This window comes from Telmatherina bonti (genome assembly GCF_933228915.1).
Source record: "Telmatherina bonti genome assembly, chromosome: 4".
Classification (NCBI taxonomy): domain Eukaryota; kingdom Metazoa; phylum Chordata; class Actinopteri; order Atheriniformes; family Telmatherinidae; genus Telmatherina; species Telmatherina bonti.
Genome location: NC_136622.1, coordinates 8,264,619 through 8,286,594, shown reverse-complemented (window position 1 = coordinate 8,286,594; position 21,976 = coordinate 8,264,619). Strand labels below are relative to the sequence as shown.

The window sequence follows — 21,976 nt, the reverse complement described above, 5'->3', positions numbered from 1 at the left end:
CAGTGGTTACCTTGGCAACGCCACAACAAGAGACATTAAATAGTCCGCTCAGCTGCTTCTTGTTAAAAACATGATTTTAACAGTAAAAACAACATTAGTGATTGATCTTTTATTATTTCCTTTGTGAGTGACCATGATATAAGTGGAATAATGTCCTCCTAGGTGTCTATTATCAGAAATTAATGGACGCGTTGGATGGTTCACGGTTCCATGTTGTCCAATAATTTCTGATAATTGGCATCTTATAAGGCATTATCCCTTACTTATTTTATTATTTTGAAAGTAATATCTCAATAGCTGCTCAAGTTTCTGCTGAGGATTCATTAAAAACCAGAAGACCTGGTGACTCGGGAGGATTCACAGTGTTAAAACAGATCTGATAAATAGTTATTGAACATTTTAAATAAAAATTAGCTAAAAGCACTTGAAGTGCGCAGACCTCCACCAAGCAGCTCATTTCCACCCATATTGTACAGAATCATTTTTAAAATTCCTGTGTGCACAATTTCTTCCAGATCACTCCCAAAATGTAGTGGAATATACCTCACAAACTAACAAACAGAAAGGTTAACATGTGCGTAGACATATTTATTACCTCCTTGGTGGAGGTCGTAACTAAAATTGACAGAAAGCTGAGTTTTTAGAGATTGTCATCGTAATCAGTATCTATTCAGCGGAATCTTGCAGTACCTGTTATACTTTATTCTTTGAGACAACAGAAGGTTGTGTTAGAGTAGTCAGTCCAGCAGGTAGTAGTTTGGAGTAGAGGCTCTTCATTTGTTTTAGAAAGAAACGGTTTAATTCCATTAAAAGGTGATTATGCGCATTGATTCCAGCAACAAAACACTTCAGATCTCCATCAAAATGAGTTAATATTAATGTTAGGAAAAACCTTGGTGCTTCTTCTGCATGGTGATGATTCTAGAGGAGATCCTGGACCTGACAGATCAGATCGGTCATGAAGGTAAGACCATCCATGAGCTGGAGAGGACAAAGAAGATCCTTGATGTGGAGAAGAGCGACATCAAAGCAGCTCTGGAAGAAGCAGAGGTAACTCCCTACCTGCCAGAGTTATCTGTCTTTATCACCTGAACTGTTCACTAAACTGCTGCACCTGCTGATGTTCCACCAACAGGGCAGCCTGGAGCATGAGGAGAGCAAAACCATGAGATTTCAGATGGAGCTGCAGCAGATCAGGACGGAGATGGAGAGAAAGATCGCAGAGAAGGATGATGAGATCGACAATCTCAGGTACCAAGCACAGTAGGATGTCTGTCATCCTCCAGGTTCAGGATGCACAGGTGCAGAGCCAGAGTCACTGGAGGAGGACAGAAATGTCTCTCCAGACCTGCATGCATCACCAGTGTCACTACACCATGTTTGAATGGAATTAGTTGTTTCCTAACAAGAGATTTTGTCTCTGTGCAGACACCTGTTAATGTTTTCTAAGACACTGAACAGTCTAATCAGAGTTAGTCTAGTCTATGTATGTTCTCTGGGGATGCTGAAACGCTGAAGTTCTTCTCAAAATGTCATTGAGAAATATTTGTTTCAGCTCTTCATTTATATGGGAGGATCAGAAGAAATATCATGAAAGTATGAATCCATCCATGGATCAACATTTCAGGTGTAATGGTGTGGGGGAGATTTCCTCTTTCCTACTTTGGTCCCTTTGGTACCACCATGACATGGTTTAACCGCCACAGCTTACCTGAATTCTGCTGCTGACCATGTCCATCCCTTTATGAGCACAGTGTAGCATCTTCTGTGATGCACCATGTCACAAAGCTCACATCATCTCCACCATGATGATGAGTTCACTGTCCTCCAACGGCCTCCACAGTCACCAGATCTACATCCAACAGAGCAGCTTTGGGATGAGGTGGAACGGCAGATTCTCATCACAATATGGTGGAACGGGAGATTCTCATGGTGATGAGGTGGAACGGGAGATTCTCATGGCGATGAGGTGGAACGGGAGATTCTCATCACAATATGGTGGAACGGGAGATTCTCATCACAATATGGTGGAACGGGAGATTCTCATGGTGATGAGGTGGAACGGGAGATTCTCATCATGATGAGGTGGAACGGGAGATTCTCATGGTGATGAGGTGGAACGGGAGATTCTCATGGTGATGTGGTGGAACGGGAGATTCTCATGGCGATGAGGTGGAACGGGAGATTCTCATGGTGATGAGGTGGAACGGGAGATTCTCATGGTGATGAGGTGGAACGGGAGATTCTCATCATGATAAGGTGGAACGGGAGATTCTCATGGTGATGAGGTGGAACGGGAGATTCTCATGGCGATGAGGTGGAACGGGAGATTCTCATGGTGATGAGGTGGAACGGGAGATTCTCATGGCGATGAGGTGGAACGGGAGATTCTCATGGTGATGAGGTGGAACGGGAGATTCTCATGGCGATGAGGTGGAACGGGAGATTCTCATGGTGATGAGGTGGAATGGGAGATTCTCATGGTGATGAGGTGGAACGGGAGATTCTCATCATGATGAGGTGGAACGGGAGATTCTCATGGCGATGAGGTGGAACGGGAGATTCTCATGGTGATGAGGTGGAACGGGAGATTCTCATGGTGATGAGGTGGAACGGGAGATTCTCATCATGATGAGGTGGAACGGGAGATTCTCATGGTGATGAGGTGGAACGGAAGATTCTCATGGCGATGAGGTGGAACGGGAGATTCTCATGGCGATGAGGTGGAACGGGAGATTCTCATGGTGATGAGGTGGAACGGGAGATTCTCATGGTGATGAGGTGGAACGGGAGATTCTCATCATGATGAGGTGGAACGGGAGATTCTCATGGCGATGAGGTGGAACGGGAGATTCTCATGGTGATGAGGTGGAACGGGAGATTCTCATGGTGATGAGGTGGAACGGGAGATTCTCATGGTGTTGAGGTGGAACGGGAGATTCTCATGGTGTTGAGGTGGAACGGGAGATTCTCATCATGATGAGGTGGAACGGGAGATTCTCATGGCGATGAGGTGGAACGGGAGATTCTCATGGTGATGAGGTGGAACGGGAGATTCTCATGGTGATGAGGTGGAACGGGAGATTCTCATGGTGTTGAGGTGGAACGGGAGATTCTCATCATGATGAGGTGGAACGGAAGATTCTCATCATGATGAGGTGGAACGGGAGATTCTCATGGTGAAATGGTGGATTGTTTTCAACATGTCATTGAATCTACGACAGCAAGAATTAAGGCAGTTCTGGAGGAAAAAAGGGGGTCCAACCTGCTCCTAGAATGTGGTCCTGATGTAGTGGACAGTGTGTATGTCTGTGATGATGATGCAATTGATTGATTAGTAACTCCAGGTCTTTCCACCAGGCGGAGCCACCAGCATTCCCTGGAAGCCATGCAAACCAGTTTGGAGGTGGAGGTCCGCAGTCGCAGTGAGGCGGTTCGTCTGAGGAAGAAGATGGAGTCCGACCTTAATGAGATGGAGGTTCAGCTGGGCCATGCCAACAGACAGGCAACCGAGAGCCAGAGGATCATTAGACACCTGCAGACTCAGGTAGCTTCACCTGGTCCCGAAACATCTGAACGCATCTGAACATGAGACGGTTGAAGGCTAATTCTCAAACCGGTGCCATAAAACCGCTGCAGAAGACATGCATTTGTGTCTGTTATCCTGTTCTGTCGCAGGTCAAAGAGCAGCAGGTGGAGCTGGAAGATAAAGTCCAGCTGACCAATCAGCTCAAAGAACAGATCGTCCTGTTAGAGCGCCGTTGTTCACTCATGACGGCGGAGGAGGAGGAGCTACGTGGAATCCTGGAACAGACCGACCGTGCTCGCAAGTTGGCCGAACACGAGCTGGTGGAGGTGTCAGAGAGAGTCAACCTGCTCACCACTCAGGTACGAATGCAGACCATCGTAAGCTGCTCCACAGCTCTCTCACGATGGAAGCTGGAGAGCGTGCACGTGATTGATGGGCGTGTTCCTGTGTCAGAACGCAGGTCTGGTGAACCAGAAGAGGAAGCTGGAGGCAGATCTGTCTCTGCTGTCTGGGGAGGTGGGAGATGCCTTACAGGAGAGCCGCAGCGCCGAGGAGAAAGCCAAGAAGGCCATCACTGACGTCAGTCCCGACCTCTGACCTTTCAGGAGATTTACTGACGCTGGCTGAGGCTGATGGGGGCGTTCAGATCAGCTTCAGGGGGCGTCGTACCTGAACTGTACGCATGTTTGTGTTTCACCAGGCGGCACTGATGGCAGAGGAGCTGAAGAAGGAGCAGGACAGCAGCAACATGCTGGAGAGGATGAAGAAGAACATGGAGTGCACTGTGAAAGGTACACAAAGAAAAAAATCAGTTCAGGATGATTTATTATTTTTATATAATACAATTTACATCCAATCCGTTTTAAAATGCTGACACATAAAAATATAAAACATACATAAAATATGCAAAATCCAGATGGTTGCATAAGAGAGGGCATCTGGGGTAAAATACATGTGCCAGTTCGATGAATGGCACATGATTTGCTTCAGAAAGACAAGTCAAAAGGGAACAAAGTCGACTGGATAAAAATCTCAATATTCAGTCATATTCAATTAATTTTATTCCCATATTTATTCAATATATATCCCATATATATTCCAAATCTGAGACCATGGTCCTCAGTCGGAATAGGGTGGATTGCCCTCTCTGGGTCGGGAGTGAGGTCCTGCCTCAAGTGGAGGAGTTTATATCTCAGGGTCTTGAGCAAGAAGGCAAAGCTCTCGATTTACCATTTAATCGCCGTTCCTACCCTCACCTATGGTCATGAGCTGTGGGCCGTGACTGAAAGAGCGAGATCTCGTATACAGGCAGCTAAAATGAGTTTCCTTCGCAGGGTGGCCGGGCTCTCCCTTAGAGATAGGGTGAGGAGCTCAGTCATCCGGGAGGAGATCAGAGTAGAGCCGCTGCTCCTCCACATCAAGAGGAACCAGTTGAGGTGGCTCGGGCATCTGGTCAGGATGCCTCCTGGACCTCCCTGGTGAGGTGTTCCAGGCATGTCCCTCTGGGAGGAGACCCCAGGGAAGACCCAGGACACGCTGGAGGGATTATATCTCTCGGCTGGCCTGGGAACGCCTCGGGATCCCCCCCGCTGAGTCGGCAAATGTGGCTGGGGAGAGGGAAGTCTGGGCTTCCCTGCTTAGGCTGCTGCCCCCGCGACCCGACCCCAGATAAGCGGCATGAGGATGAAGATATTTATTCAAATATTTCTTAAACATTTTATATTTTTCTGATGCTTCTTTCATTCAAAGCAGTGACGAAGCATTTTGGTGACAGATTTTGCAGGTTGACAGCGTTTCTGTTTTCATGTTGAACGCTGTGATCATAGTTCTACGTAAAAATGGTGTCTGTGTTTCGGACAGAGCTGCAGGTCAAACTGGATGAGACGGAGCAGATGGCGCTGAAGGGAGGAAAGAAACAGCTTCACAAACTGGAGACCAGGGTGAGTGAAAACTTTTCTCAACCTCTTTCATCTCCACCGCAGACACCAGGAGCTGTTCACATGCTGGCAGCATTTCCATTACACCTCGAACTGCACAAAAATGAAATATCACAATAAAAAAACGTCCACATTTACACCTATTTCGATATAGAAGTTTATTGCAAAAGTGTAATGGAAACACTTTTTTCCACATTTACGTGTCCCTGGACGTGACGTAGGAGGTCATGTGACCAGTTCGCGGTATGGAATCAACGATAGCAAATTTCAGTTTTACAAAGAATTACTTGAAGGAAATGGGGAGAAAGCCATGGAATATTAGCTGCAGTAAGTAGCAAACCCCAAAATAACGCTACATGTCTACCTTAAATAAGTCGTAATTCTCGTAAAATCCCATCCGGCTGACGAGATTTTACGTGAACTGAGGCTTTTGCGCTAAACACCGTTCAAACCTGGAAATCGCAATTGTTGTTTGTTGAAACTTGCAAATATATCACTTTCATGTTGCAAAAAGTTTTAAATGGAAACACATCTGATGTCTTATTGCATTTCTTTGCTGAATCATGTAGGGGTACATGTAACCCTTTCGGGCTGAGCCCGACTGGGCTCCTGGCCACCAGATCATTGCTCTAATGCCCCATCCCCAGGCCTGGCTCCAGCGGGGGCCCTGGTTCCCTGGTCCGGTCAAACCTTTGAAACCTTTGTTTGAATGGTCGTCATCATTGTAGGGGGTCTCTGTGTCGCACTTAATCTGGTCCCTCCACTAGACACCTGTTTGCCATGGTGAGCCCCCCCCCCCTCTGACAACATAGCTACTAGGATCTGCAGGACACACAAACCTGGCGGCTCATGGAGAGGTGTGATTGAATTTATATTTATAATAATATAACTGTTGTTGTATCTCAGAGTCAGATCATACAATCTTCCTTCCTTCATCTGTAAGAGGACTCTGGCTTGTTAAAGCAAAAGCTAGACTCTGACACAGGTTGTATGTCCCTCCTGCCACCTACAGGGGGCAGTATTCATAAAGCCACTTGGTTGTGGTTGGTTTAAACTCCAAGATATGAAATATGTTGGACCAGTGGTGTAGTCCAGGGTATACGGAATATACCCACTTCTTTTTCAGTTAGCATTGAGTATACCCACTTCTAACCTCCATGTGATGCAGCTTTTACAGTTACAAACCTCCCAGCAGTCACCAGCAGCCCAGCTAAGTCTACCAATGCTATGCTGGTGCAGTTCACCATCATCTGCATTAACTATAGCCTGAACATAGACATAATAAATATATATGCATCCATGTCTATAAGTCTGTCTCTCTCTAGTCTGTGTGCCAGTATTGGTTTAGTAATTTCATAACTCTTCCTCCCTTTAACCGAAGAGCAGAAATGATGTGACAATGAGCAAATATACTGATGGATTTTTTAGGTAAACTAAATAAAGTAGTCTTACATGTCACTTTTTCTGAAAGTGTTTTTCTGGGCTTCTTTTGTTTTTCCTGTTATTAGAAAAAAAAAGATAAAAATAAAAACAACTTGAGAGTCAACCCACTTCTTGACGGACCACTACACCCCTGTGTTGGACCATATTTAGGCAAAGCTGATTTATGAGAACAATCAGATGTTAAACTGGGATTTCTTCACATCTACAATGTTACAAGACAAAAAAAAATCATAATAAAAAGCATCAGGAATGTGAGAAAAAACAGATTTAACAGCTGAAACTCCTAGTTGGACTGGTAGTATTTACCTCATCTACTGTCAAACTCTGACCTTCAGATCTGAAATAATCTGATGTCCTTTACATAAAAACAACAAAGGAATAAAACAAAAAACACGAGTTAAAAATATTTCCTCCTGGTTGCAATGAAGAAGACATTTAGCCTGCTGAGTTATGAACAAAAAGCTGATGAAATGTGGATGAAATCTGGCTGCTGTGTGTGCAGGTGAGGGAGCTGCAGACGGAGGTGATGATGGAGCAAAAGAAGAGTGAGGAGTACCAGAAAGGAGTCCGCCGCTACGAGAGGAGAGTCAGAGAGCTGACGTACCAGGTCTGATCCGGCTGCTGGACTCAAACTGGTCCTCTGACGCTTCAGTGGTTTCACTGGTTTTTTGTGTTCCTGCAGTCAGAGGAGGACAGGAAGACTTTGCTGAGGATGCAGGAGCTGGTCGAGAAGCTTCAGACCAAAGTCAAGAGCTACAAGAGACAAGCTGAGAGCGCTGTGAGTCTGCAAGTTATAATCCCATCAATCCAATTTATTATAATCTGACAATAAACTGATAACAAGCATCAGATCTGCAGCTAAAATGTGAATAAACTTCTCAATAAGCAACAGTTACTGCTGTTTGGTGGTCAAGTTGGAGTTGGCAACCACCTCAAAGAAACATCAACCCAAAACAATCTTCATGTAAAGTCATATCTGAGATTAAATTATCTGAAAACACTGAAGATCTTTGTTCCTCGGATACAAACACAATTCCAACAAGTTGGGACATTATGGGAAACACAAATAAAAACAGAATACAATGCTTTGCAAATAATGTTCAACCTGCAGTCAGTTAAATAATAATAGAAAAGATATTTAATGTTCAAACGAATAAACTTTATTGGTTTTTGGTAGATATTGGCTAATATTGAATCTAATGTCTGCAACACATGAGATGAAGCTCAATTAGAGGCAACAAAAGACTGGGAAGGTTGAGGAATGCCCAAAAATCCGGCTTTCGATCATTCTATAGGTGAACAGGTTTATTGGAAACAGGTGAGTGTCGTGATTGGGTATAAAAGGAGCATCATTAAAATATCCACAAGCAAAGATGGGTGAATTTCACTGCTTTGTGAACAAATCATCTACGATTCATAACATCAAAAGATCTAAAGAATCTGGAGAAATCTTTGGTTGTAAGCATCAACGCCGAAAAGTAACATTGAATGCCCGTGACCTTTGACCCATCAGGTGGTGGTGCATTGAAAACGACATCTTCGTTTGAAGGATATTACCGTGTTGGAATGCATCAGAAAAGCAGTCAGTTAATTCATATTTAAGCTAAATTTACAAGTCCGAGTTCCAACTTCATTGGAATTGGGGTGAACTGAGGTCAACATGTTGTTTTTATCACCAGCGTGTTGTTGTTCTGTTTGTCCACCAGGAGGAGCAGGTGAGCTGCGGTGCAGTTCGTTTCAGGAAAATCCAACACGAGCTGGACGATGCCGAAGAACGAGCCGACATTGCAGAGACGACCGTCAACAAGCTGCAGATCCGAACCCGTGAGCAAAGCAGCAAGGTTGCCATGGTGAGCGACACCGTGAGCATTAGCACTCAGTTCGTTGTGTTTTCCTCGCCATGTTTTTAACGTTCTGTTTGTGTCTGCAGATCGCTGAATGAGACGTCATCAAACACCATCAGTGTGTCTGTGTGACGTCGAACTGCTGCAGGTTTTTCCTCCAGTCTCCAGTTATCGTATCAGTGTGTTCCTTTATTTCTCTGCTGTGAGGTGAACTGGTGTGTAGTGCTGAAAGTGTGTGTGTGTGTGTGTGTGTGTGTGTGTACATGAGCTGGTAACAGCCGTTTGTAATCCTGACCTGTGTCAGAGATTACTGTGAGAAAAACATGGTTGTTGTTCTCTAAATCCAGACAAACTTTCTGAAATTATTCAAGGTGGAATGATTTCAAATGTTTCTGTAAAATGTTTAGACCTTTTCTAAATCCAGCTGTTCTTCCAGTGTGTCCCACTGTTAGGTATCAGGGAACGCAGTGTCATTTCTCTGTTCCACTCTTCCATACCGATGCCATCTGTTGGTTTTGTTGGTGCTGAGTGATTTAAGTTAATGCTAAAGGGTGAATAAAAACGGGAATCTTCTCATTCACCTTGTGGAGCCTTTTCCTTTCTGCTCCACTAGCTTGTTTTACATAACATCAGGCTTGTTGGAAAGCAGAACAAAGAGGGCCTCCTTCTTTCTAGCATCCACCACTTCCTGGGGGGCTCTGGATTTCTTCCCTTTTTCCACCAATGGGTCCAGTTCGGTTGGGGACCGGGTGCTACACTTGTTTTTGTTTGTTTTCACAAGCAAGAGCTGGAATGAGGGCTAGAAAAACCTGATCCAATCAGTCCTACTTTTGGGGTTCCTGTCTAACAGTCTAAGGCCTAAAAGGTGACATTAATACATTGAAATCTATTGACTGAAGAGTCATTACTCCCTGAGCGACATGGCGTTCAGAAGAAAGCAGGAAAAGTTTAATGTTTAAATATATGATGGATTTTATGTTTGAAGCCAAAAAGAAAGAACAGAACCAGCTTGATGTCCACCATTCTCCTCCAATTATTCTGGGTCACGTCATTCGCTGTTATAATAACTTGTTATAAAAGGTGCGACACCACTATGACATCATGCTGCGGCTGATACACCCAGCACTAGCTGGCTTTTACACCGCCTACCAGGTAAGGGTACAGCTGGTTGTGGCAAAGCATTGGGTTTACTGAACCAAACTGTCCCGTCCTGAGCCTTACCCGTTGATGGAAACCAGGTTTTTTGGCCCTTTCCCATCAGTATCAGCTCGTCTCAACTTAACTCGCCTCGGCTTGGTTTGTCGGGTTTTCCAGCTTTTGTACCCGTTAACCTGTATTTTTTTGTAACTCCTTAACCCAGGTTCTAAGCGAGCTGAGTTGGGTTGTGTGTGATGACTGCATGGCGCTATTGGTCAGGGGAGCGGCCAATCAGAGGTCAGGGAGTGACATCACTGGAAGAGCGACTCCAACTCGCAAGTTGGTTACATTACGTGACAAGCAATGGCACAAAAAAAGTCTGTTCCGTGGTCCAACTCTGAGGCGGAGACATTTCTTTGCTTGGTTGCTGAGGAAAGGATACAGAGGGAACTAGATGGAGAGACACAAAATGAAAAAATCTCAATGGCGACTTTCCGACTCAATGGCTACAGGTAGCAACAGAGTTTCCAGCAGTGTCGAGAGAAGCTGAAAAAGCTCAAAGCGACTATCGGCAGGTCAAGGACCACAATGGTTGGAGTGGATCAAACAGACGAGACTGGAAGTGGTTCCAACAAATGGATATGATTTATGGTCAGCGGCCGGCGAGCCACAGACCAAGTAGTACATTGCCTCTTGGTCCTGTGTTGTTATAGAGCTTGTCGTGCACAACACTGACATCACAGTGATTTCACACAAACCCCGCCCCTTTTAGACCTCGTACTAAATTGTAATGGAAAAGAAACAGGACCAAGCTGAGAGGAGTTGAGGTGAGTTAAGTTGAGACAAGCTGGTACTAATGGAAAAGAGGCATTTGTTACCTCATAGTGAAAAGCTGAGAACAGTTCAGTGCCAGACACCTTAGATCATCTCTATGAATCCCGACAGTCAACAGGGGGTCAGAGGGGGAGTAGAAGTCTAGTTTAAAAGTGGCACAGGGCATTATCCCTTCTGGCCTGCAAACACCTGGGAGTCTCCCTGGAGAGTCGGGCTCTTCCTCATAAACCTGTTGCCTTTCGCATGCTTATCTCAACTAAGTTTAGCTAGAAAATGGTGGATGAAGATGTTGGACTCTGGCCATTCAAGTGCACCCCACCTGTAAGGCGAGATCAGGGGGGTCCAACATATGGTTGGGGAGCAAAAACTAGCCCGCCATAGGCTTGCGGGATGAATATGTTAAATATGTATTTTTTTAAATCTGTGTCCATGTGACAAAAACATAAAAACACTCTTTGATGCATTTGGTGCATTTTGGCATTCAACACTTTATTCACATACTAAAACCAATCAGTGTATCCACAGGTCAGCGGGTGACTGTACATGTTTATTAGATCAGTAATAAGTCATCATCAATCCTTGTAAGTCCATTCATCCCTCCATCCTCCAATAAAAGTGTTCTGCAGTCCGTCCTTTGTGTGTATGTGTGTGTGCTTTGTCCGGTCTGAGCAAAACTGCCTCAGTCCGGTTCTTAGAAAATGCACAGTTACAAATACATTCAAACAGAAGCAGGGTTGTTGAACAGCAAATAGCACCGCAGAGCAAATACAGTGATGAAGAAGAACCTGTACAGACAGCAGAGGGGCTGCATTCACACAGGAAGGAGGACCCCCACCCTCCACAACCTTCTCATCTCGATCGGCCACATGAGGCTGTGAACTACAGCCGAATGGATCCGTCTTAATTCTGTCTTAATTCACTTGCAAATGAATGCTGGTGTGCCCTTAGCTCGTTTCTCCCTCCTTTAAGTACGTTAATACTTGTATTTGTTTCAAGCATCACTGCCCTTTACGTTGGCAGGGTTGCTTGGCAATACAGCCACCAGAGGGCAGTGTAGAGTTCACCTCTGAGGACATCGCAACAATGTGCTTCCTCAGAAAGAGACACCGAATACATCACAGCTTCTTCTTCTGTTCCCTTCACTGGGACCTAACACCTAACACTGCTCTGGTTTCTGGTGGAGCTACTCCGGTAGCGGCGTTGTGGACGAAGGGTTACGTTGCCGACTGTAGAGCATTAATGGACCTTTAGGTTGCGAAAGTAAACGCATCATCAAGCGAAGAAGAAGATGTGGCGTAGGTACTGGTTAACTCTCCTGGTGCTCAAACTGGACAGATTCTTGTGAAAAACTACCATCGATAAGCTGGACTTTCTTCTTTCTATATGGTCAGCAGTCGTTTGTCAGGAGCACGACTGAATGTGCGAAAAGTGAGAATTTTCTAGAATTCCCCCGACGATCCTGGTGTGAATGCACCCCAAAGCTGCGTTCGAGTGACATCAAACTGAATCAGAACAAATTAGAACAGATGGAGACATCGCCATCGATACGTTTTTTGTCTCTTCCGAACTCTATCCTTCGCCTCCTGCGTGAATCCAGCAATTTCATCCCATTTTAATAAGTCATCATCTGTGGTTTGAAATTCGTGAAGGAAAAAAAAACACGAGTACAAATCGAAGAGGAGGATGTGCCGCAAAAGAACAAAACGAAAACACAGAAACTGCTTTCTCACCATTTTTTTCCTTTTTAATAATCACAAAACAGAAAGTTTTTATCCTGATGATGTCATTGTTTAGTCCACATCAGATTGGCTCTAGAGATTTGATTTCTACTCCAAAACTGTCGTTCTCTTTGAGGCGGCCGCTTTGCATCGTGGGTACTGTAGTCAGTCGCCAGGTTAGTACAACTGTAGCTCTGTCAGTAAAGCTTTCGGTCACTATGGTAACCAACACTCAAGTTAGTGGAAGAAAAACAAAACAAAAAAACACCACAATAACATCACAGACGTGATGATGTCAGCGGTGATGTCAGAGCGTTTCAAGCCTCAGTCTGAGTTTAGTTACAACATGAAGGGGTCCTTCAACTTCTGTACAGCCGGTTAGAAAGACAAAATACAAACACAACATGAACTGGCAGCTGGGAGGTCACCTGAGGAGGAGGAGGTGAAGGTGGTGGAGGAGGAGGAGGAGGAGGAGGAAGGCTTTGTTTTGTAAATTTGCTTCCATCCAGCTGATTTTCTGAAAAAGAAAAAAAAAAAAAAAAAAGAACAATGGCAAAAAAAGAAACCCCTGAAATATTACAAATCACATGGAAGTTGTGGCTGGGTTAGCTGACTTCTGGCCAATCATTAACGCCGTACAGAAGTCACATGACCTCTCAGTGCACACGGTTGTTATCCAGGCTCATCCCACCACACAGTCGATTTATCTTTCATTGTTTTTTCATTTCTTCTCTGTTTGCCTGCAGCTTTTTAACCTCATCATCATCATCTTTACTTCTGCAGTTCATGTTACAGGAGTGGCGCCACCTGCTGGTAAACCGATGAAACGCAGTGGCTCAAAACAGCGCTCACATTTTCATTAAATATATTCTTATCAAGTTTCAGCGTTTTTAATAAGGTGCAAAAAGTACTTAATACTGCATGGTGGAGTTTTCACGATCAGAAGATGTGATTTAGATTAATGAAAAAAAAAACATGAAAAAGATCAGAATGAAACCAGATTTTTTTCTGCTTTTACAAGAAATCGCGTCAAACACTTATGTCAGGAATATTTTATAAATACTAAAAAACTTTATATTTGATTTCTTGTAATCACAGAAAATACATTCATTGTGAATTAAATGGAAATAATGACAACTTTCAATCAAGTTGCGTTATCGTTAAAGCCAGTGAATAATTGGTAATAACCAGACGTTCCTGTAGCAGAAGCTGCTTGTAAAATGTCTTCATAAATATTCTTATTCACGACCAAAAACTGTCGACTGGAACTGATTTATTGATAAAGAAAAATGGGAAAATAAGAACCCTGACGTGCTGTAGCAGGATTTCTGGTTTTAAGTCAGATATTTTGTGTGAAGCTGCACCTGTAAGACAAAGCTCAGGGCAGGAAAAACAAATCGGCTGGAATTTTGCAAAAAACTATTTCTCTGCCTCCTCCTCCTCTTCCTCCTCTTCATTCTCTCATCCCTCCTCCTCCTGCCTCCTCTGGCTGCTCCACCCCGAGCTTCCATCCTCAGAGCAGCTGCAGGAAGAGGAGAGAGGAGGGTGAAGAGGAGCTGATGAAGATGGACGTCCACGGTTTTGTCCCAGCATCTCCCTGAGCAGCAGGGTGGGAGGGCTGAGTGATGTCACAGAAGCTGATTGGCTGACAGGAGAGGTTGAGGTGTGGTGGACGGTTGATGCTGTCGCCTTGGCAACCACGCTTCCCTCCTTTAAGGTGCTGTGGGCAGCATCAGGACCCAGCTTCAGCCAATCAGGAGGCTTAGCCTTTCCAACCATCCCAGATTGGACCTCTAGAAAGACAAACACACACACATTAGTCAGTTTTGACCACAGCGAGATGTGTGTGTGTGTGTGTGTGTGTTGGAAGTGGAGTGTTAGCAAACACACGACTGAGGCGCATGCAGGCGGCAGAAACATGCAGCGACTCGTAGAAAGAAAATGATCTGGAAGACAAAGATTGTTAAAGGATGAGCTTGATTCCACCTTCTCTTCATCTTCGTCCAAACAGAAAGTTGTTGATTAAAAGCCGTTAAAATCCATTAACGTTAAAGTTATTATGTATGTCTATAAAATAAAATAACTGATGATTAGAAAGATTTGCTTCAGTTCTGTATAGGTTTTTTTTTTTTTTTTAAACACAAGGTCAGAAATGTAGCAATCTTTTGGGGAGGTGTGGTTTCTCGGTGGGACGGACCTCAGTATGTAATGAACTATTACATATTCTACCTGCAAACAACCAAGCCCTCGATGGGGGTTGGGCAAGTCAGCAGGGATTGATATTATTTCATTGGCTAGTTTAAATGACTGTTATCATCAGATGAACACTGGCTGTGAAATGTCTCATCAATGCCCCCCTAACCCCCCCTGTTTGGCTGACAAGACTTAGAAATCATTGCATTCTGTTTTTATTAATTTATGTTTTGAATGAAATGATCTGATTTTTCAGCAGTGGTAAAAGACAGAAAAAATTTGTTCCAGCTGCTGTTTGTCCCAGTTTTCAGAGTTTTCCAGTTTTCTGAAGTGGGATTTAACATCTGGAAAGAAACCAGTTGGTGACACCAGAGCAGGAAGCGTGATGAATCAGCGTCGGAGTTTGTACATATAATGTTTGACAGACACACAGATGGATGAAGTGTTCAGGCGGGAAGTAACATGCAGGCCAGACGATGAGGAAAACACAGAGGAAGACTCACAGGGTTCGAGATGATGAAGGTTTCTTGACTCTTGGCCACTTCCTCCTCTCAAACAGCCTGATGCAACAAACACACTGCGTTTCAGACAGACGGGCCAACATACACCCTCTCTGCACCAGCAGCAGCAGCCGTCAGCGCCATCAGGAAAACATGCCACATTCAGAGCAGGAAAATGTGTGTGTGTGTGTGTGTGTGTGTGCGTGTGTGTTCCTGTGTGTGTACCTGTAATCATCAAATCCACCATGAGAACGCCCTCCTGTTGAAAAAACAATCTGATTGGTCAGTGAGCAGAGGCAACTTGTGAAAATCTTTTAATTTTTTCATTTTTCCATTTGGTGTCGATCATCCTTGGAAGGAAAAAAAAAAACCCCGAACTTGGTTAGGCGATAACTTCAGATGATGAAGGCCACCTGGATACACCAACAGGTGAGGAAGATATTTTAAGATTTTTCCTCTCCACTGTCGCTCATTCCTTTAACGAACTGGTTACAGCCGGACCGTTTTCATCATGACTCCATAAGTCTTTAACACAGGGGTGCCCAAGTCCAGTCCTGGAGATCTACCATCCTGCAACCTTTAGATGCAACCCCTGTCCAGCACAGCTGAGTCAAACAGCTGAATTCCTCTTCTGCATGTCATTCATCTCTGCAGAGGCCTGCTAACAAACCACTTATTTGATTCAGGTGTGTTGGAGAAGAGTTGCACCTAAAAACAGCAGGATGGTAGATCTCCAGGACCGGACTTGGGCACCGCTGGTTTAACATATTAATGAACAAACATCTTTCCAGCTGTAAACATACTGGCCATCAGTTTTTTCTGGAGTTCCACAGGGGTCTGTGTTTGGATCCATACTTATGGCATATACCCGGTATATGCCATATGCTTCCACCGGGAAACACCTATGCAACATGGCATACATGTTTGTTTCTATGCGGATGACACTTGCATGTACTTATGAGATGCATCTTTGAAACAGATGGAAATGGATTTATTTTTCAATTTTAAAGGAATGACTCAGAGCTTTGTTTATTCTGAAGGATGTGACCACACAGTATGGTCTAAAGAGGAGGACTGGGACTTAGGAGTCCCTGAACAGGGACTTCAGACCTGGGCCTCCATTGCCAGCCATGGGTCAAGTCTGTTGAGCAACTGGAGGATGCAGAGAGGTATACCCATTAGGTTAAACATGGTGTGAGAATGAGAGGTCATCAGGTGAGCATAAAGGCCCATAGGTGGCATCATGGTAACCGCCCCGCCTGGTTACAGGACCTGATGGTTGGCCAGAGCCAGGAAGCGGTTAACCGTCGCTAATAGATTAAACATCTCCCCAACAAGCATTGCGTGGAATTAAACTGAGTGTATTCTTTTTATAAAAATAATAATATCATGCAATTAAAAAGCCAATTATGGGTTAAAATAATTTAAATAATTGCTTCTTTGGTGGTTGTCATAACAACTAAAGTTGACTGAAGTTTTGAGAAAAAAACTGGGAAAAAAATGATCATGTCATGTTTTTCAGCTGTTTTTTGGGAGATGACATTTTTGTCCAGTACTAAAGATCCTCACAATGGTTAGACTTTTCTAGACCTTTCTTACACACTAGGTACTGTGAGTCTGACTCATAGACCGTATATGAAAGATGGACGGAGCCTCCGGCAGTTAAAAGTGAAGCCTATGCAGAAGTGCATGAAACTGCAGTTCGCCCTTCATCCACTAGGGGCTCTAAAACAGAGCAAATCCCCATAGACTCCCATGTTAAAAAGGCCAACTTCTCAGCAGAAATAAACATGTTTACAGCCTGGTTCAAAGATCCATTTTCGGTTTAATAGGTCAGGTTTACCTTCATGGCAACTGTGGGGGAGTGAATATTTTTCTAACTCATCAGTAATTTAATCTTGAAGTTCAGCATATTTAGGGGCGTGTCCTTTTGATTGACAGGTACCCGATCTCCCACTTCAAGTAAGAAGAACGTAGAACAACCGCGGTTTTTAGCTGCTTAACAACGTGACTTAGCTTTAGCCAGCTTAGTTAGCTCTTACGTACAGGCAGTTCGGAGTTCGTTCGATGTCAATCATCCACCACTCACAGCCCCCCTCTCAGCTCCACCTCTTTGCCCATATTTGTATTTTCCGGGTGAGACAACACACATGACTCTGCCAAGATGGTGATAGTAGGAACCGCCCACCGAGCTTCAATTCCGCTCATCATAAACCTTTGGGTGGATGTCACGGAGTCTCTGCCCATCTCTATATACAGTCTATGGTCAGACTCTAAGTACTATGAGTCCAGGTACTGTTAGTTTGACTGAAGGTCAGACTCATGGTACTGAATTCAGGCTTGGTGAACATTCTTATAATCCCATTACAAATTTAAACATCAATCGTCTCAAAAGAGCATGAAATGTGATAAGCTCTGCGTTACAGGAAGGTTTATGAGCACTATGCCATCTTGGTTTCCCCAGAAGAATATGCAGACGACCATCATATGCAACCTGAAGTTTACGGATAGTGGCCTTCTTAAAATGACTATGAACACGCAGTGTAAAATCGAGTACAAAAGGTCCTAAAAAGACCAATTTTAACCTTCTCTGAACACCAGGAAAATTTTCTGGTCAGCAAATCGGCCTGCATGTATAAAATACTACACTGTCTATTCATATCAGCGTCATCCGTCATGTCATATATGATGATGTGACCCAAATATTTGGTTTTAGATCAGACAGGAAGCACTTGTCTCGATAGATAAAACGATGGAAAGGTGAGGTCTCCATCCCTGTTGACTCTACAGATCATAACAGAACTATTTTTACCATTATAGTTTAAATAAAAGTTTAAAGCATAATGAGAACATATGCTGAACAGCGACAGCACTGCTGGGTGAAGCACAAGATGGTTCATAAGTACAAATAAAGGTTATATATAATAAAAAATAAGATAATTCTCAGGAAGAGGAGAAGAATCTCATAAAATAAACAATAATTTCTCCTTGAAAAACTACCAGAATAACCTTTCAGTTTAGACAATCTGCAGCACACCTGAGTCAGAGTAAATGAAGGTGAGATTCACAGACCTAACCTAAGACAACTGTAGGTGTGTGTGTGTGTGTGTGTCGTACCCAGCTCCACTGAGCGTGTGCGTGGATTGCACTGCTTGTGTCCTCTGCAGCCTCGGAGTTCCATCAGCTGGGCGTCGAGTTGATTGAGAACAGTCCGATCCAGCGAGCCGACGGCGTTTATCAGCTGCACACACAGAACGGTCCAAACAAGAGGTATGTAAACCAAACCAAAAAGAAACGTGCACGTTTAGGGATTTAAATCAGCAAAAGAGAATTGATCCAGCTAACTTAAGGCTTTCCAACATCCAGGCAAAGAGGTGAGATTTGTTTGCTTTTCAAATTCCAGATTTCTTAAAGAAAAAAATGTAAAAATGCTGCAGAACAGGATCTATGTTTGTTTTTGTGACGTGTTTGTGTACCTGGTACGGATCTGTGCTGAGGTCGAAGTATTCCAGGAACCCAGTGGCAAATTCACAGAACAGGAAGTTGTGGGTCTCATTGATGGTCCTCAGACACCAGTATGTGTTGTTGTTGGCGCTGGTGCAGGCGCAGAACGGACCCACTGTCATTCAAACACAATAGTGTAGATTTTTAATTCTCATAACACATCATCCACCCATCAGCCACCATCAACACGGCTCCAAACTGAAAGTCTGAACCAACAAGCAAACATCTACAATCCTGGAGTTCAACCTTCTGGTCCTAAACTTTAAGACTTTCTCACTTCTAATCAGATTGTTGAGTTACATCACGGCCATCCCTCTCTGCTGTGCTGCAGCGCAGCCTTCAAAGCCCCTCCCTTCAGAGAGGGGTTGTCATGCAGACCAGTAACCATGGCAGCTGTTGATGCGATTGTCAGCAGGGTAGACACGCCTCCTCTGACTAGATGGTCTGGATTTTCTGCCTCATGCCTGACAAAGTGACAAAAATACTCTTTAATCTGAAATTCTGGTTTGAAGCAAACTCATGAACCTGATCAGCGCTTCAGACTGGGAGTTGGGATTCAGCTCAGATTGTGGTTTCAGTGTGTTTTATCCTTGATGGGGGCCGGAGGGGACAGAACACAAAATGAAGAGGAACTCCTGTCTAACTGAGGTGACTGAGGGAATTCTGAGGGCTGACGCTTAATTTTTTATTTATCTTGAACACAAACAGATAAACGGCAGGTAAAACTTAGGGAAGTCATAATGATCCTCTTTGCTGGAATAGCAGCTGAATAACTAAAATAGCAAAACCAGCTTGAGGAAAAAGAGTATTATATTATATATAGTATAATATTCTGTGACAAAATTCAGGTTGGTTTTTGTGCTAACCTGCGGCTTCTTTTGACACAATTATTTCCCATCATTTTAGCCTCATAGTATGATGATGTTGTCCTGAAAACAAGTGTTGAGCTGCTTGCAACACCGCCCCCCTCCAAAATAAATGAATAAATAAATAAATGCACAAAAGTGCACAAAAAGTAGCATCTAATGGCTTGGACCTTTCAGGGGTAATCATCCACAGATTGGTGTGGATGATTACCTGGTAAACGTGTTGCTCCAGTGTGTTCATGGCTAAATAGTGTATCGCCTCCTTATAGTTTGTTTTGCTAATAATGTTAAGTGATCTGAACACACTTCTGGTTGGGGTTAAGGCGTGTGTGCGTGTGTGTCGTACATGTCCAGAAGGGTGGCGTGTGCCAGTGCTGGTTGTCATGCGTGAAGCATGTGAGTCCAGGCATTGAACACGTGTCGTTGTTTCTGATCCTCTTGATCATCTTCCTCATCTTCTTCCTCCTCTTCTGCTCCTTCTGGAGCCACGCCTTCTTGTCTCGAGCCCCGCCCTTCCTGCACACACACACACACACACACACACACACACACACACATCCAGAAAGAGGTTTGAAGGTGACGGCTCAGGTGATGAAGACCCACAGAAGTCTCTGTCTCACCTGAAGGGATGAAGACCTCCTCCTCCTCTGTACCTGAACTTGTTCTTCAGCTTGGATTTGTAACTAAATGCATGCACACACACACACACACACACACACACACACACACACACACACACACACACACACACACACACCAAATCAGGTGTGAGCTCACGGGTGAGTGTGTTTCAGGTGTGGTGTTGAGATGGAACTCACAGGTATTTGTTGCAGTCACACTTGAGGGGGCGAGCCTTCTTCAGGTGACCTTTGACCTCTCTCAGGTTCTTTATCTTGGTCTGCAGAGTTTCAATCTGAAAGACAGAAAACATCCGGTCACATGACGCTTCTTTATTAACCAGCATGACTCTGAGCTCAGAAAGATGTCGTTGGTTTGCTGAAATGAACGCTGCTCTGATTGGATTTCATCTGAACTGATCTGCCAATCAGAACGACGCGCAGACACATCCAGACGTCTCATCGGGATAACCACAGTCACCACACAGGAGAAAACGCTTCTGGTTCTGGGACTCTTCCTGGATCAAACATCTGAGACCTCCTGACATGTTCGTTCTCCAATCTTTCGTTGTGTGTTGGTCTGACTTTTACTGTGAGCAGCGAACTGGACTATCGTCTCGTCTGCAGCCTCCTGTGTTTGTACGTTGATTTACATTTCAGATCCAGACCTGCCTTTTTTACTCTGTAAGACTGCAAGTCCTCCAGAACGGCAGCAGGTGTTACCTCATGGTCGATGTGAAGCTTGTGGTCCTTCCAGGCCTGCAGAGACTGATATACTCCTGTGTCGCACTTCACAGTGGCGTTGGACAGAATGGAGCATCTGCAGGAAGACATTAACACCGACATCAGCACTGTCGCAGTAGCAGATCATGTTAAACCTGAGCAGAAGCAGATTAAAACGGCTGCATTCACATGTTCTTCCTGACACATGTTGGATGATAAATATTGTTGTGCTGCTCAGGTGACAGTGTGTAGAGCGAGGTGCTTCACAAACACAAAAACTGGAAAATGTTCTATGAAACAATTTCAATCTGCAATGCGTGGCAGGCGAGGGTGTCAGGATTAAGTATAAAAAACATTTACTAAAGGTTTAGCCTTTCCAACACGAATGGGTTTTGGCTCATCACTTTGATTCACATTCCATCAGCCTCATCAATAAGTTCAACAAATATGTCTAAATTACAGATTGTAAAGAATTATGGTCTTTAAACATCTAAAGAGCCAAATATTTGGAAAAGATTCAGGGAGTCTGGGGAAATCTTAGCATTGCATTTTAGAAACCTGTGCTACAATTAGGATAACCTATTTTACTTGAAAGTCTGGAAGCATCATCATCATCGTTTCTGAAGTTTGTCTTATTGATTTTGGACTGTTGAGTGGTCTTAAATTGGCGGCCTATTGGCCAAATCTAGCCCACTGATAATAATATCAGGCCTACCGGGTTGTATTGGTAAAAACTGATCACAACAGTATTTGTCATGTGCAGATATGATGTTGTTCACAGCGCTGTGTTAAAGGAACAACGTGGCCCTACAAGGATGGTCGAGCTGGAGAGAGGAAGGACGCACAGCACATCAGCTGCTTCGGGAGCAGAGGAAGTTAGCTGCAGAAAAAGCTGCCTGTTTAGCAGTGAATGTGTTGCTACAAGCTTTAGCAATTAAAACCACACAGCTAGCTTAGTTCCGGCAGAGTCCTGAGTCTGTTTCACCTCTGCTTGGTGAAGTGAAGGGGGTTTACCTTGAAGCTATCTGCAGCTAGCTGCTGCTGGGTAAAGTGAAAGGAGTTTTACCCTGAAGCTACCTGCAGTTAGCTTCTGTCGGATAAAGTGAAGGGAGTTTACCTCGAAGCTAGCAG

General features: G+C 44.2%; 2 protein-coding genes across 6 annotated transcripts in view; one reads left to right on the top strand and one right to left on the bottom strand.

The window, feature by feature from the left end:
• The window catches only part of LOC306754972 (myosin-7-like), a 45,158-nt gene extending 36,075 nt beyond the window's left edge, over positions 1–9,083 (top strand). Inside the window, exons 36-46 of the mRNA XM_079239156.1 lie at positions 926–1,050; positions 1,136–1,251; positions 3,361–3,547; positions 3,679–3,888; positions 3,983–4,108; positions 4,230–4,320; positions 5,390–5,469; positions 7,412–7,516; positions 7,592–7,687; positions 8,616–8,759; positions 8,840–9,083. Of these exons, the coding sequence (XP_079095282.1) occupies positions 926–1,050; positions 1,136–1,251; positions 3,361–3,547; positions 3,679–3,888; positions 3,983–4,108; positions 4,230–4,320; positions 5,390–5,469; positions 7,412–7,516; positions 7,592–7,687; positions 8,616–8,759; positions 8,840–8,851 (1,292 nt within the window). The 3' untranslated portion in view covers positions 8,852–9,083. The remainder of the gene's footprint in view (positions 1–925; positions 1,051–1,135; positions 1,252–3,360; positions 3,548–3,678; positions 3,889–3,982; positions 4,109–4,229; positions 4,321–5,389; positions 5,470–7,411; positions 7,517–7,591; positions 7,688–8,615; positions 8,760–8,839) is intronic.
• Positions 9,084–11,198: 2,115 nt separating this feature from the next.
• Positions 11,199–21,976, bottom strand: part of sulf2b (sulfatase 2b) — a 108,099-nt gene continuing 97,321 nt past the window's right edge. For 4 of the 5 annotated variants that reach the window (XM_079239158.1, XM_079239157.1, XM_079239159.1 and 1 more), the window contains 9 exons: positions 20,846–20,942; positions 20,324–20,418; positions 20,126–20,188; positions 19,852–20,021; positions 18,612–18,754; positions 18,253–18,376; positions 15,361–15,394; positions 15,139–15,195; positions 11,199–14,235 (listed from right to left, as the gene is read on the bottom strand). In XM_079239158.1, coding sequence (XP_079095284.1) covers positions 14,205–14,235; positions 15,139–15,195; positions 15,361–15,394; positions 18,253–18,376; positions 18,612–18,754; positions 19,852–20,021; positions 20,126–20,188; positions 20,324–20,418; positions 20,846–20,942 — 814 coding nt within the window. In that variant the 3' untranslated portion in view covers positions 11,199–14,204. The remainder of the gene's footprint in view (positions 14,236–15,138; positions 15,196–15,360; positions 15,395–18,252; positions 18,377–18,611; positions 18,755–19,851; positions 20,022–20,125; positions 20,189–20,323; positions 20,419–20,845; positions 20,943–21,976) is intronic. The other variant, XM_079239161.1, reaches the window with a different exon arrangement.